The sequence below is a fragment of the Manis javanica genome, chromosome 4 (genome assembly GCF_040802235.1).
Source record: "Manis javanica isolate MJ-LG chromosome 4, MJ_LKY, whole genome shotgun sequence".
NCBI classification, from domain to species: Eukaryota; Metazoa; Chordata; class Mammalia; order Pholidota; family Manidae; genus Manis; species Manis javanica.
The window spans coordinates 159,034,881-159,050,599 of record NC_133159.1 but is presented as its reverse complement, the minus strand read 5'-3'; the positions used below and the strand labels follow the sequence as shown (position 1 = coordinate 159,050,599).

General features: G+C 39.1%; 1 protein-coding gene across 6 annotated transcripts in view; it reads left to right on the top strand.

Moving 5' to 3' along the window:
• Positions 1-15,719, top strand: part of FBXL20 (F-box and leucine rich repeat protein 20) — a 142,669-nt gene that overhangs the window by 111,437 nt on the left and 15,513 nt on the right. For all 6 annotated transcript variants that reach the window (XM_073235549.1, XM_073235550.1, XM_073235545.1 and 3 more), the window contains 3 exons: positions 11,156-11,251; positions 13,198-13,324; positions 14,479-14,553. In XM_073235549.1, the coding sequence (XP_073091650.1) occupies positions 11,156-11,251; positions 13,198-13,324; positions 14,479-14,553 (298 nt within the window). The remainder of the gene's footprint in view (positions 1-11,155; positions 11,252-13,197; positions 13,325-14,478; positions 14,554-15,719) is intronic.

The window sequence follows — 15,719 nt, the reverse complement described above, 5'->3', positions numbered from 1 at the left end:
AAGGGCTTCCTTTTTAGGAAGTCTCTCAGACTGCCCGCCTTTCTTTTGTCCCAGAGCAGCCGGATATGGATCCCTGCTTTCCGTAAGTGGCTGGAATCTCAGTCTCTCCAGGTATTCTGCCTGTCTTAGCTTTCCAACCTCCTAATCACAAGAGTACCATGCAAGCACCATGAAATGTAGGTTTGTGTTCCCAGAGCAGATCTCCGGAGTTAGGTATTCAGCAGTCCCAGGCCTCCACTCCGTTTCTCTTCCTCCCACCTGTGAGCTGGGGTAGGGGGAAGGGCTTGGGTCCCACCGGGCCACAGCTTTGGTACGTTACCCTTTTTCGTGAGCTCTGCTCTTTTCTCCAGGTGTATGCAGTCTGACGCAGCCCTCTTTCCTGTTGCTCTTTCAGGATTAGTTGTATTAATTATATTTTCATATTATATGCAGTTTTAGGAGGAAGCCTCTGTCTCACCTCTCATGCCACCATCTTTTTGACATATCTCTCAGATAATTTTTTTTTTAGATACTATTTTTTTTTTTTTTTTTTGAGAGGGCATCTCTCATATTTATTGATCAAATGGTTGTTAACAACAATAAAATTCAGTATAGGGGGGTCAATGCTCAATGTACAATCATTAATCCATCTCAAGCCTAATTCTCGTCAGTCTCCAATCTTCTGAAGCATAACGAACAAGTTCTTACATGGTGAACGAATTCTTACAGAGTGAATAAATTCTTACATGGTGAACAGTACAAGGGCATTCATCACAGAAACTTTCGGTTTTGATCATGCAATATGACCTATAAACCATCAGGTCAAATATGAATATTCATTTGATTTTTGTACTTGATTTATATGTTGATCCCACATTTCTCCTATTATTATTATTATTTTTATTTTTATTTATTTATTTATTTATTTATTTTTTGCTTTATTTTTTTTATTTTTTTATTTTTTTTTTTTATTTTTATTTTTTTTTTTTGAGAGGGCATCTCTCATATTTATTGATCAAATGGTTGTTAACAACAATAAAATTCAGTATAGGGGGGTCAACGCTCAATGTACAATCATTAATCCATCTCAAGCCTAATTCTCGTCAGTCTCCAATCTTCTGAAGCATAACGAACAAGTTCTTACATGGTGAACGAATTCTTACATAGTGAATAAATTCTTACATGGTGAACAGTACAAGGGCAGTCATCACAGAAACTTTCGGTTTTGATCATGCAATATGACCTATAAACAATCAGGTCAAATACGAATATTCGTTTGACTTTTGTACTTGATCTATATGTTGATCCCACATTTCTCCTACTATTATTATTATTTTTATTTTTAATAAAATGCTGAAGTGGTAGGTAGATGCAAGATAAAGGTAGAAAACATAGTTTAGTGCTGTAAGAAGGCAAATGTAGATGATCAGATGATCAGGTGTGTGCCTATGGACTAAGTATTAATCCAGGCTAGACAAGGGCAGCAAGACATCCACGGATGCAGAAGATTTCTCTCAAAGCAGGGGGGGTGAGGTTCTGAGCCTCACCTCTGTTGATCCCCAAATTCTCACCTGATGGCCCCCCTGCGACTGTGCCTGTCTTAGGTTGTTCCTCCCTTGAGGAATCTTACCCGTCTCTGGCTAACCAGTCATCTTCCGGGGCCATACAGGGAAATGTAAAGTTGGTAAGTGAGAGAGAAGCCATATTGTTTGCAAAGGTTAGCTTTTTACTTCTTTGCAGATTTATGCCCTGTGGCTTCTATGCCCAGCACTTGTCTCGAGATATCTTTACCACCTGGAGGAATTATGATACTCGGTAAATTCGATATGAGGCACGAATTCTATTTAAGGTTTGTAATTAGGAAGGAAGAAGAAAAGCTATAGATGTAGCATATGAAGGAAACTTGGGAGGATTGATTATTTCTTTGACATATCTTCTTGTATAGTACCTTAAGTATGTATAGGTTTTAAACTACTAACTAATTTGCACACACATATTAACATAATAGGAATACGGTGACATAAACAAAGCAAATCTATAATTACCAGCCATCTCCAGTGAAGCCAAGAAAACCATTTAGGCACCCTAGGCATTTGTGAAAATTTATCTATGATATGATGGATATTGTCCAACTGTACTTGAACCATCAGACAAATTAAAGCAGCCCATTTCTGGGATCTGTTCACATCCCATATGTTCTTTTAACCATAGATAGTCTATAGTCATGAGATTTTGGGGTGCTACAACTTGCACCCCTCCCAACTCCTGGTTGAGTTCCAACAGTACAGATCCAGTCAAATTCGTTGTCTCACTGTATGCACATGCCAGCCTAGACATCTCCCTCCTCCTTCTTATGGCAAGTCCAGGAGACGGTGGGCTGGATGCAGCCACAACCGCAGCATCGTCCGGATCCCTGTGGAGGCTTTTTGATGATCATCCCCCGGCACGAGTCCTCCAGAGAGTGCTGATGCCGGAAGCTCCTCCTCATATCGTATCTTAGTTCATTTTCTGGGTATCCAAGCTAGGCCTTGATCTTCTGCGTAGAAACAAACAGACCCTTTGCCCACACTTTGACATGCCCTCTATACCACTGTGCAGAACTCATTGGAGGTCAGCACACAGTAACTGCTTTTTTTTTTTTTTTTAATTAAGAGAAAGGAATATTATCAGAAAAGAGTACCTCCATAGCTGATCATCTGACACCCTTTAAGTGATCAACATTAAGGATATTTAAAGCATGCGTTGATCTTTGATTTACCAATAGTTTTATCCTGTTAAGGAGTAATCCCCCTTTTCTTTCTTTCTTTCTTTCTTTTTTTTTTTAAATTTTTAATCTACACTTACCTGAAGAATACTATGTTTACTATGCTCTCCCCTATATCAGGTCCCCCCTAACAACCACATTACGGTTACTGTCCATCAGCTTAGCAAAATGTGGTAGAGTCACTACTTGTCCTCTGTGTGTTGTGCAGCCGATCCTCCCCTTTCTCACTTCCCCCTATGCATCCTAATCTTAATACCCCGCTTCTTCTTCCCTCCCCTTATCCCTCCCTGCCCGCCCATCCTCCCCAGTTCCTTTCCCTTTGGTACCTGTTAGTCCATTTTTGGGTTCTGTAATTCTGCTGCTGTTTTGTTCCTTCAGTTTTTCCTTTGTTCCTATACTCCTCAGATGAGTGAAATCATTTGGTATTTCTCTTTCTCCGCTTGGCTTATTTCACTGAGCATAATACTCTCCAGCTCCATCCATGTTGCTGCAAATGGTTGGATTTTTCCACTTCTTATGGCTGAGTAGTATTCCATTGTGTATATGTACCACATCTTCTTTATCCATTCATCTACAGATGGACATTTAGGTTGCTTCCAATTCTTGGCTATTGTAAATAGTGCTGCGATAAACATAGGAGTGCATCTGTCTTTCTCAAACTTGATTGCTGCATTCTTAGGGTAAATTCCTAGGAGTGGAATTCCTGGGTCAAATGGTAGGTCTGTTTTGAGCATTTTGATGCACCTCCATACTGCTTTCCACAATGGTTGAACTAATTTACATTCCCACCAGCAGTGTAGGAGGGTTCCCCTTTCTCCACAGCCTCACCAACATTTGTTGTTGTTTGTCTTTTGGATGGCAGCTATCCTTACTGGTGTGAGGTGATACCTCATTGTAGTTTTAATTTGCATTTCTCTGATAATTAGCGATGTGGAGCATCTTTTCATGTGTCTCTTGGCCATCTGTATTTCTTTTTTGGAGAACTGTCTGTTCAGTTCCTCTGCCCATTTTTTAATTGGGTTATTTGTTTTTTGTTTGTTGAGGCGTGTGAGCTCTTTATATATTCTGGACGTCAAGCCTTTATCGGATCTGTCATTTTCAAATATATTCTCCCATACTGTAGGGTTCCTTTTTGTTCTATTGATGGTGTCTTTCGCTGTACAGAAGCTTTTCAGCTTAATGTAGTCCCACTTGCTCATTTTTGCTGTTGTTTTCCTTGCCCGGGGAGATATGTTCAAGAAGAGATCACTCATGTTTATGTCTAAGAGGTTTTTGCCTATGTTTTTTTCCAAGAGTTTAATGGTTTCGTGACTTACATTCAGGTCTTTGATCCATTTTGAGTTTACCTTTGTATATGGGGTTAGACAATGGTCCAGTTTCATTCTCCTACATGTAGCTGTCCAGTTTTGCCAGCACCATCTGTTGAAGAGACTGTCATTTTGCCATTGTATGTCCATGGCTCCTTCATCAAATATTAATTGACCATATATGTTTGGGTTAATTTCTGGGGTCTCTAATCTGTTCCACTGGTCTGTGGCTCTGTTCTTGTGCCAGTACCAAATTGTCTTGATTACTATGGCTTTGTAGTAGAGCTTGAAGTTGGGGAGTGAGATCCCCCCTACTTTATTCTTCTTTTTCAGGATTGCTTTGGCTATTCGGTGTCTTTGGTGTTTCCATATGAATTTTTGAATTATTTGTTCCAATTCATTGAAGAATGTTGCTGGTAATTTGAGAGGGATTGCATCAAATTTGTATATTGTTTTCGGCAGGATGGCCATTTTGACGATATTAATTCTTCCTAGCCATGAGCATGGGATGAGTTTCCATTTATTAGTGTCCCCTTTAATTTCTCTTAAGAGTGACTTGTAGTTTTCAGAGTATAAGTCTTTCACTTCCTTGGTTAGGTTTATTCCTAGGTATTTTATTCTTTTTGATGCAATGGTGAATGGAATTGTTTTCCTGATTTCTCTTTCTATTGATTCGTTGTTAGTGTATAGGAAAGCTACAGATTTCTGTGTGTTGATTTTGTATCCTGCAACTTTGCTGTATTCCGATATCAGTTCTAGTAGTTTTGGAGTGGAGTCTTTAGGGTTTTTTATGTACAGTATCATATCATCTGCAAATAGTGACAGTTTAACTTCTTCTTTACCAATCTGGATTCCTTGTATTTCTTTGTTTTGTCTGATTGCCGTGGCTAGGACCTCCAGTACTATGTTAAATAACAGTGGGGAGAGTGGGCATCCCTGTCTGGTTCCCGATCTCAGTGGAAATGCTTTCAGCTTCTCGCTGTTCAGTATAATGCTGGCTGTGGGTTTATCATATATGGCCTTTATTATGTTGAGGTACTTGCCCTCTATTCCCATTTTGCTGAGAGTTTTTATCATGAATGGATGTTGAATTTTGTCAAATGCTTTTTCAGCATCTATGGAGATGATCATGTGGTTTTTGTCTTTCTTTTTGTTGATGTGGTGGATGATGTTGATGGATTTTCGAATGTTGTACCATCCTTGCATCCCTGGGATGAACCCCACTTGGTCATGGTGTATGATCCTTTTGATATACTGTTGAATTCTGTTTGCTAATATTTTATTGAGTATTTTTGCATCTACATTCATCAGGGATATTGGTCTGTAATTTTCTTTTTTGGTGGGGTCTTTTCCTGGTTTTGGTATTAGGGTGATGTTGGCCTCATAGAATGAGTTTGGGAGTATTCCCTCTTCTTCTATTTTGTGGAACACTTTAAGGAGAATGGGTATTGTCTTCTCTGTGTGTCTGATAAAATTCCGAGGTAAATCCGTCCGGCCCCGGGGTTTTGTTCTTGGGTAGTTTTTTGATTACTGTTTCAATTTATTTGCTTGTAATTGGTTTGTTTAACTTTTGTGTTTCTTCCTTGGTCAGTCTTGGGAGGTTGTATTTTTCTAGGAAGTTGTCCATTTCTTCTAGGTTTTCCAGCTTGTTGGCATATAGGTTTTCATAGTAGTCTTTAATAATTCTTTGTATTTCTGTGGAGTCTGTCGTGATTTTTCCATTCTCATTTCTAATTATGTTGATTTGTGTTGACTCTCTTTTTCTCTTAATAAGTTGGGCTAGAGGCTTATCTATTTTGTTTATTTTCTCAAAGAACCAGCTCTTGGTTTCGTTGATTTTTGCTATTGTTTTATTCTTCTCAATTTTGTTTATTTCTTCTCTGATCTTTATTATGTCCCTCCTTCTGCTGACTTTAGGCCTCATTTGTTCTTCTTTTTCCAGTTTTAATAGTTGTGATGTTAGACTATTCATTTGGGATTGTTCTTCCTTCTTCAAGTGTGCCTGGATTGCTATATACTTTCCTCTTAAGACTGCTTTCGCTGCATCCCACAGAAGTTGGGGCTTAGTGTTGTTGTTGTCATTTGTTTCTATATATTCCTTGATCTCTATTTTGATTTGTTCATTGATCCATTGATTATTTAGTAGCATGTTGTTAAGCCTCCATGTGTTTGTGAGCCTTTTTGTTTTCTTTGTAGAATTTATTTCTACTTTCATACCTTTGTGGTCTGAAAAATTGGTTGGTAGAATTTCAATATTGTGGAATTTACTGAGGCTCTTTTTGTGAGCTAGTATGTGGTCTATTCTGGAGAATGTTCCATGTGCACTTGAGAAGAATGTATATCCTGTTGCTTTTGGATGTAAAGTTCTATAGATGTCTATTAGGTCCATCTGTTCTAGTGTGTTGTTCAGTGCCTGTGTGTCTTTACTTATTTTCTGCCCGGTGGATCTATCCTTTGGGGTGAGTGGTGTGTTGAAGTCTCCTACAATGAATGCATTGCAGTCTATTTCCCTCTTTAGTTCTGTTAGTATTTGCTTCACATATGCTGGTGCTCCTGTATTGGGTGCATATATATTTAGAATGGTTATATCCTCTTGTTGGACTAAGCCCTTTATCATTATGTAGTGGCCTTCTTTATCTCTTGTTACTTTCTTTGTTTTGAAGTCTATTTTGTCTGATATTAGTACTGCAACCCCTGCTTTCTTCTCACTGTTGTTTGCCTGAAATATGTTTTTCCATCCCTTGACTTTTAGTCTATGCTTATCTTTGGGTTTAAGGTGAGTTTCTTGTAAGCAGCATATAGATGGGTCTTGCTTTTTTATCCATTCTATTACTCTATGTCTTTTGATTGGTGCATTAAGTCCATTTACATTTAGGGTGACTATTGAAAGATATGTACTTATTGCCATTGCAGGCTTTAGATTCGTGGTTACCAAAGGTTCAAGGTTAGCTTCTTTAGTATCTTACTGCCTAACTTAGCTCGCTTATTGAGCTGTTATATACACTGTCTGGAGAGTCTTTTCTTCTCTCCCTTCTTATTCCTCCTCCTCCATTCTTCATATGTTGTGTGTTTTGTTCTGTGCTCTTTTTAGGGGTGCTCCCATCTAGAGCAGTCCCTGTAGGATGCCCTGTAGAGGTGGTTTGTGGGAAGCAAATTCCCTCAGGTTTTGCTTGTCTGGGAATTGTTTGATCCCACCATCATATTTAAATGATAGTCGTGCTGGATACAGTATCCTTGGTTCAAGGCCCTTCTGTTTCATTGCATTAAGTATATCATGCCATTCTCTTCTGGCCTGTAGGGTTTCTGTTGAGAAGTCTGATGTTAGCCTGATTGGTTTTCCTTTATAGGTGACCTTTTTCTCTCTAGCTGCCTTTAAAACTCTTTCCTTGTCCTTGATCCTTGCCATTTTAATTATTATGTGTCTTGGTGTTGTCCTCCTTGGATCCTTTCTGTTGGGGGTTCTGTATAATTCCATGGTCTGTTCGATTATTTCCTCCGCCAGTTTGGGGAAGTTTTCAGCAATTATTTCTTCAAAGACACTTTCTATCCCTTTTCCTCTTTCTTCCTCTTCTGGTATCCCTATAATACGAATGTTTTTCCTTTTGTATTGGTCACATATTTCTCTTAGTGTTGTTTCATTCCTGGAGATCCTTTTATCTCTCTCTATGTCAGCTTCTATACGTTCCTGTTCTCTGGCTTCTATTCCTTCAATGGCCTCTTGCATCTTATCCATTCTGCTTATAAATCCTTCCAGGGATTGTTTCACTTCTGTGATCTCTTTCCTGACATCTGTGATCTCCTTCCGGACTTCATCCCACTGCTCTTGCATTTTTCTCTGCATCTCATCCCATTGCTCTTGCATTTTTTTCTGCATCTCTGTCAGCATGTTCATGATTTTTATTTTGAATTCTTTTTCAGGAAGACTAGTTAGGTCTGTCTCCTTCTCCGGTGTTGTCTCTGTGATCTTTGCCTGTAGTTTTGCCTTTTCATGGTGATAGAGATAGTTTGCAGAGCTGGTACAAGTGACCGCTGGAAGAGCTTCCCTTCTTGTTGGTTTGTAGCCTTTTCCTGGGAGAATAGCGACCTCTAGTGGCTTGTGCTGGGCAGCTGTGCGCAGACAGGGCTTCTGCTTCCTGCCCAGTTGCTTTGGGGTTTATCTCCGCTGTTGCTGTGGGCTTGGCCTGGCTGGGGCTGTTCCTCCAAAATGGTGGAGCCCCGTTGGAGGGGGAGCAGCCAGGAGACTATTTATCTCCGTAAGGGGCCTCTGTGCTCCCTGCTGCCCAGGGGGTTAGAGTGCCCAGAGATCCCCAGATTCCCTGCTTCTGGTCTAAGTGACCTGTCCTGCCCCTTTAAGATTTCCAAAAAGCACTCTCCAAACCAAAACAACAGCAGCAACAATGAGAGACGGAACAGAAACAAAGAGAAAAAAAAAAGGAAAAAAAAGGAAAAAACAAGCGATTTTTTTTTTTTTTTTTTTTTTTTGTCCTCAGGTGCCGGTCCCAGGCACCCGCTCACTGGTCCTGCTGCCCTGTCTCCCTAGCACCAGGGTCCCTGTCCTTTCAAGGCTTCCAAAAAGCACCCACCCACCGGTCCCGCAGGGAAGGAACGCTCAATATTCTTTGTCCTCAGGCACTGGTCCCACGCACCCGCTCACCAGTCCCGCCGCCCTGCCTCCCTAGCACCGGGGTCCCTGTCCCTTCAAGGCTTCCAAAAAGCACTCGGCAAAAAGAGAGAAAAAAAAGGGGAAAAACGCGCGATTTCTTCCGTCCTCAGGTGCTGGTCTCAGGCACCCACCCACCGGTCCCACAGGGAAAAATGCGGGATATTCTTTGTCCTCAGGTGCCGGTCCCAGGCACCCGCTCACCAGTCCCGCCGCCCTGCCTCCCTAGCACCGGGGTCCCTGTCCCTTTTAGGCTTCCAAAAAGCACTCGCAGAAAAGAGAAAAAAAAAAGGGGAAAAACGCGCGATTTCCTCTGTCCTCAAGTGCTGGTCTCAGGCACCCGCCCACCGGTCCCGCAGGGAAAAACGGGGGATATTCTTTGTCCTCAGGCGCCGGTCCCAGCCACCCGCTCACCAGTCCCGCCACCGTGCCTCCCTAGCACTGGGGTCCCCGTCCCTTCAAGGCTTCCAAAAAGCGCTCGCCAAAAAGAGAAAAAAAAAAAAAGGGGGGGGAAAAACGCGCGACCTCCTCCGTCCTCAGGCACCGGTCTCAGGCACCCGCCCCCAGGTCTCGCAGGGAGAAACGCGGGATATTCTTTGTCCTCCGGCGCCATTCCCAGGCACCTCCTCACCGGTCCCGCCACCCTGCCTCCCCAGCAACGGGGGCCCATCCCTCTAAGGCTTCCAAAAAGCGCTCGCCAAAAAAAAAAAAAAAAAAAAAAAACCGCTCCGTTTTCTCTCCACCCGCCGGGAGCCGGGGGGAGGGGCACTCGGGTCCCGCCGGGCCAGGGCTTGTATCTTACCCCCTTCACAAGGCGCTGGGTTCTTGCAGGTGTGGATGTGGTCTGGATGTTGTCCTGTGTCCTGTGGTCTCTATTTTAGGAAGATTTTTCTTTGTTATATTTTCATAGCTCTATGTGTTTTTGGGAGGAGATTTCCACTGCTCTACTCACGCCGCCATCTTGGCTCCCTTCTTTAGATACTATTTTATATCTGCTGTTTTAAGCTGCTCAGTTTGGGGGTAATTCGTTATACAGCAGTAGATAAACTAATACATTGCTAGAAACAGAAAAAGCACATGACAGAATCCAACACCCCTTCATGGTAAAAATGCTCAACAAACTAGGAATAGAAGGGAGTTTTCTCAATCTGATCAAAGACATCTATGAAAAACCTAGTGCTACGATACTTAGTGGTGAAAGACTGAATGCCTACCCAAGGTCAGGAGCAAGGCAAAGATGTTAACTTTGGCCATTTCTACTCAACATTCTGTTGGAGATTCTAGCCAATGCAGTAAGTTAAAAAAAAAATTTTTTTTTAAGAGCATACCAATAAGAAATGTCATTTTTTTTTTTGGCAGATAACGTAATTCTAAAAAAAGTGCCAGATTTCTACACTGAAAACAATACAAACTTAATAAGAGAAATTGAAGGTGTATATCAAGGATATATAAAGAATTCTTACAGGCAGTAAGGCAATCCAGTTAAAAATCGGGTTAAACACTTGGATATGCATTTCATCAAGGAAAGAGATGACTGGCTAATAAGCATAAGAAAGGGTGTTTGTTACAGAATTGAGAAATAAAAGCATGGTAGGCTTATGGTTCATACCCACTAAAATGGCTGTAATCAAAAAGACAATGCCAAGTGTTGGCAAGGATATGGAGTAACAAGGACCTGAATGCCATTGCTGGTGGAAATGTAAAATTGTATAGCTACTTTGGAAAACAGTTTGGCAATTTCTTAAAAAGTCAAACATAAACATAGTATAGGACATAGCAGTGCTACTCATAGGCATCTGCCCAGAAGGAATGGAAACATAGGTCCACAGAAAGACCTAATAACTATACCAGCCAATTAGCATGCATGGCTCTTACTTGGATCCTAATTTAAACAAATCAGCTTGACAAGGGCATTTATAAGACAATTAGGAAAACTTGAACAGAGACTTAGCTTGTTTCAGTCCAGTACTGGCCCATCTTCTGTATACCTTGTGAACATCCAGTCACTTCATTGCTGCCATACAGAAGGTTATCTTGGATAGAAATTGAAGTGAAAGAGCAGAGACAGAGCTTTCGATCTTAATGTTTCACCACTTGCTAACAGGTACTAGCTACTTTCTTGTGTTCCCTGGATTGGCAAAATGCATGTAGATTTATTACCAGCATATAAGTAATTTTCTGTTAATAACTATTAAATATTTCCAAATGTGAGTCAAGCACCATCTTCTCCTTATGCAAATTCTCATACACAACACAGCCTTTATTCTCCTTTGTGAATGCCTCTCTTTAACATGAAAGGTTCCTGGATTTATAACTGCTTTTATTTGGGGTATGGAAAATTTACAGTTCTTACATATACACACGTTTAATGTGAATTGTATATGATATGCTAAGGATGGGTTCTTACTTGCTTATTCATTATTTTCTCCTTTTTCCATTTTTCAGTACATGTACAAGCCTTAGCAAGTTCTGTTCCAAACTCAGGCACCTTGACTTGGCTTCCTGTACATCAATAACAAACATGTCTCTTAAAGCTCTGAGGTAAATTTCTTACAAAAAGAATGTCCAGTGGTCAGAATAAATACTTATTTTTCATTCTAAATAACTGAAATAAAGTTGGAATTGAAGGAAATCATGTTATGTTTGTGTACTATTGTTCAGAATAAATTTTTTTTTACCATTTGCCACAATTACAGGACACACTGAAGTGAAATGACTAGAGGTAACTAGGGTTTCTGAACAGAATAATAATACTGTTTATGTATGAATGCTTAGATTTTTATGAAGGCTTGTATCCCCATTGGCCCCCCCAGATTGGCACATATCATTATAGCTTAGTGATCAAAACAATGTACTGTATTCAGGTTGTTAACCAGGTACCTTGAATAAATATAACTCCTGTAAGTGTTTCCTTATCTCATAGCATTGTTACAAAGATTAAGCACTGTTACCAGTATGTGATAATATTAGGCTGAGCAATATAAAGTTGCTAGTATTTGACAATTTTTGCCTTACACAAATGACAACTTCATGTGGTTCAGCTTGATATGCATGAAGTGCTTAGCAAGATTCCTGGCATATAGTAAGGACTTAGTAAGATTTAATTGTAATATTAGTGTATTTTTTTAAAGTACATTCCAGAAGATATATGTTAAAAGGAAGGTGAAATGCCCTTTCTTTCTGTAACTTTACTTTTTTATCAGCCTTTTATAAATGATTATGGTCTTATGTACTGGTTACATTTAAGAATTGAGCTATTAAAAAAAGAAATGTGGATTTAGTAGAGTGTAAGTAATATAAACATGAGGCTCCTTCTAGACCTTCCTTATGAACATTGAGCCCATATGTATCTAAGGCTGTTTGTCATGTACAATAATAGTGTAATATAACATTTATCATTTATAAAATATTTTCACATAAATTATTTCATTTATATGAAACCTTGTGAGGCAGGTGAAACAGACACTTGACAGATAAGAAAATACAAAACGTTTTTGAATTCCAGGTACTATGATTCCACCCACCATGGGGTGTAACTGAGTAAGAATTTGTTGGTGCCCTTAAGTTGCTCAGAGTCTAGTGGGAGGAAAAAAACACTAAATATGTTCTTGTATTACAGCATGAGAATGCTGTAATAGAATTAAGTGCATCAGTTTGGGGAGCACATACAAAGGGTTGTGGCTAATCTTGTATTAAGAGATCCACATGGGCTTTCTAAAGTGATGCCTGAAGTCACACAATTAATGTTGAAAAATGAACTTTGAACCAAGATCCTCTGGCTTTATTAAATAAAACAATTAAAGTAGTACTTTCCAAAGAATGTCATAGAGCTTGGGGTTTTTCCATAGTTCAAATGTGAAATTGGTAGAAGGCAGAGATCAAATACAATGTATCTTAAATTCAGTCCATGAAAACAGTAGTCTATATACTTCCCAGATAATGAAAATTTGCAGATCCTATTTACTTTTTTTAGGTGAAAGTTTAAATGTCTCATTATTACTTTGATAAATGATAGAATTATGTATGTGGTAGAGAATCTGGGTTGAATCTAAACTCCTTAAATTACTTGTCAACTTGAAGAAGTCTCTTAATTTCCATTTCCTTTCTTAGAGACCTTTTGTTTAAAAGGTAGTATGATTTTAGTGATAAGTGCAAAAAGAATATGCTTTGAAAAGTAAAAATCACCGTAAAAATGTGATCTGAAGAACAATACTGTGCTTTGTGCTTGTTAGTTGAACGGGATTTCAAATAGCCCTCCTATGATATAATCCCATATGAACACCACAAACATTGATAAATCTGCTTTTTGTGGTGGTGGTTATGGGATTGACTGTATTCTAAATCTGCAGGAAGTAAATATGTATATTCTTGTAGAAGAGCATGGGGTTGTAACCATTCCCTGACTAAATAGCCAGGGACTAAAATTACTTTGTTGCCTTTGGGATTGGATTTAGTCGTATATTTGTTCTATTTTGTTTTAACTTAAGTGAGGGATGTCCACTGTTGGAGCAGTTGAACATTTCCTGGTGTGACCAAGTTACCAAGGATGGCATCCAAGCACTAGTGAGAGGCTGTGGGGGTCTCAAAGCCTTATTCTTAAAAGGCTGCACACAGGTAAGGTGGCATGTAGTGCTCATGAATGCAGAAGAACCATGAGCTTTGTAGGCAGCCCTAGTATGTTGGCTTGAAGAATATGTAGTTGTGTAGTGTTGACCGAAGACACATGCTTACCAAAAATTAAAGTGTTTTCCTTAGAGTACAAATACAAAAAGAATTAACACCCAACCAAAGATAAATTTTTGAGAAGAGGCAAGATAAGAGGACAAAGTCATTCTGAGTGTAGGCAAGAAGGATTTCACGCAATCTAATCTGAAAAGAAAGTTTGCCATGTTGTCACTACCTGAGACCTTGAATTGGGTGGGCAAGGAAAGCAGTCTTGGCAACTTTCACTAGTTGCTTATTAACCACCAGGACCTTTTCTTTAATGTGCCTAATATACAGCAACCTACATTTTATAGTGTTGATGCTTATTTCCTGCCAGTCACATTACAAATCCCATGATATTGTGTCATTAAAAAATTTACTATCTCAGTATTTTACAGCTTAAAAAAGGAATTGACATGGTAGCAGCTGAAGGGAAATGATCAAAAGTGGATTTAGATGTGACTGACCAAGTAGCGTTGGCTCTTGTTACGTTATTTTATTATTTGATACTAATACTATGCTTGGATTCCTTTGGAAATATCACTTCTTGAGCTTCTGGTTATTTATGGAATCCTGAAAAATATTGATTGGAATGCATCATCATAATGAATTGCTTGCTATCTGTTCTCAGCACTGTAAGCATGGTGCTGATCTTCCAATAGCAAATAAACTGTGAATTCCTGTCTCAGCTCCTGCTCCAAAAAGTTTGTTTTTAAAGAACTTTATACAGGATCTGCAGAAGTGTGAAAATTATTTTAGCTCCAAATTCATTTGACAAAATGCTGCAAAGTGTGTTTAATTAGAAAGAAAAATCCATAAACATCATGCAGTATATATTTCCTTTTCCTTGATTTGGTGATAACATGAATTTGGTATCATCAGAATTCATGAAAAATACTGATAATTGTACCGATATTAATTATGCCTTTATGTGGTCATATCTCATTGTTCCTTTGAGACTTGGTTGGCTATATTTAAATGTATTAATGAATGTGTGCACTCTTAAATCTCTATCCTTTGAAACAATGTCACTAATCATTTTTTTCTCTCTTCAATGTTTCTAGCTAGAAGATGAAGCTCTCAAGTACATAGGGGCACACTGTCCTGAACTGGTGACTTTGAACTTGCAGACTTGCTTAGTAAGCAGTCCTTTCCACAACTCTTCTGCATTAGTAATTCATTATAATATTATTGTAAGAGGTTCAATCATCAAGACCAGTGGTTTTTCCACTTCAACCCTGGGGACACAGTAAATATGCCGATGATTCTTTACATGTTTGACAATGCTCATTTGTAGGGACTTTGACGTAGATAAGATATAGAGTAATTTAGTAATAGCATAATTCCAAATTAGCTAACTAACTCCACCCCTTTCTTTTCTACTTAGGAAAACTCTACTTTTTAGAAGTAAATTATTCACAAACTCAGTATTTAAAATATTCTTGGTAAATTAATTGCAGTCACACTGATTAAGATCTATTAGTGGATTATAACTATTGGGAACCAGTGATCTAAACAGATAACAAGCAAAAGGTACCCTTTAAGTTTTTTTCAAGTAGCATTTGTTGATCACATTTGGCTTGTTTAGACTATCAACTTTTTGTGTCTATCTTTAGACCCCCGAATTTTGCTCAGAGATTTTGCTGAAACTGTTCAGGGTCCTAGAACATTGGCAGTAATACAGCTTTAGCTTTTTTCTCTTGCTTTGAAAATCACATATGCATGTTGCCTTATAGCAAGAGCCTCTAGCGCCGATGAAAAAAACTGGTAAGGTTTTCCTTCTTTTTGCTAAGCTTCTACCTGTTATGCCCTCCCCTTAATGTTTGATCACTTGAAACTTGAGAACATAGTGGTTGTTCAGTTTTAGAGTGATAGATAACAGGCCACATTTTGTGCAGTTAAGCAACCTGTCCTTCTATCCCTTAAGGGACAGTTCTGATAATGATCTGCCTAGGAGGCTTTTGGACTGCCCATTCTTTTTACTTCTGATTGCCAAGAAGTTGCTAACTACCAGAATTTGCTTAATTTCACTTGAAATATTTGGCTGGAGAGAAAGGACTTACACTGGAAGCTATTGTAAACATGAAACCATCATTATACAGTGATAGGAAAAAACTGTTCTTAGGCATCTTCAGTTAAATATATACTTATACATACAGACATACACACCGTTCCTACCATTTGCCATTTTAGTTTCATCCTTTAGACTTCCAGCAGGCAGAAATCACAGTTGGTAAGCAAAAAGAACCAGTTCCAGCATATGTGTTATTTTACTGTTTCCCTTCACCCAGACCTTAGGGCCTGA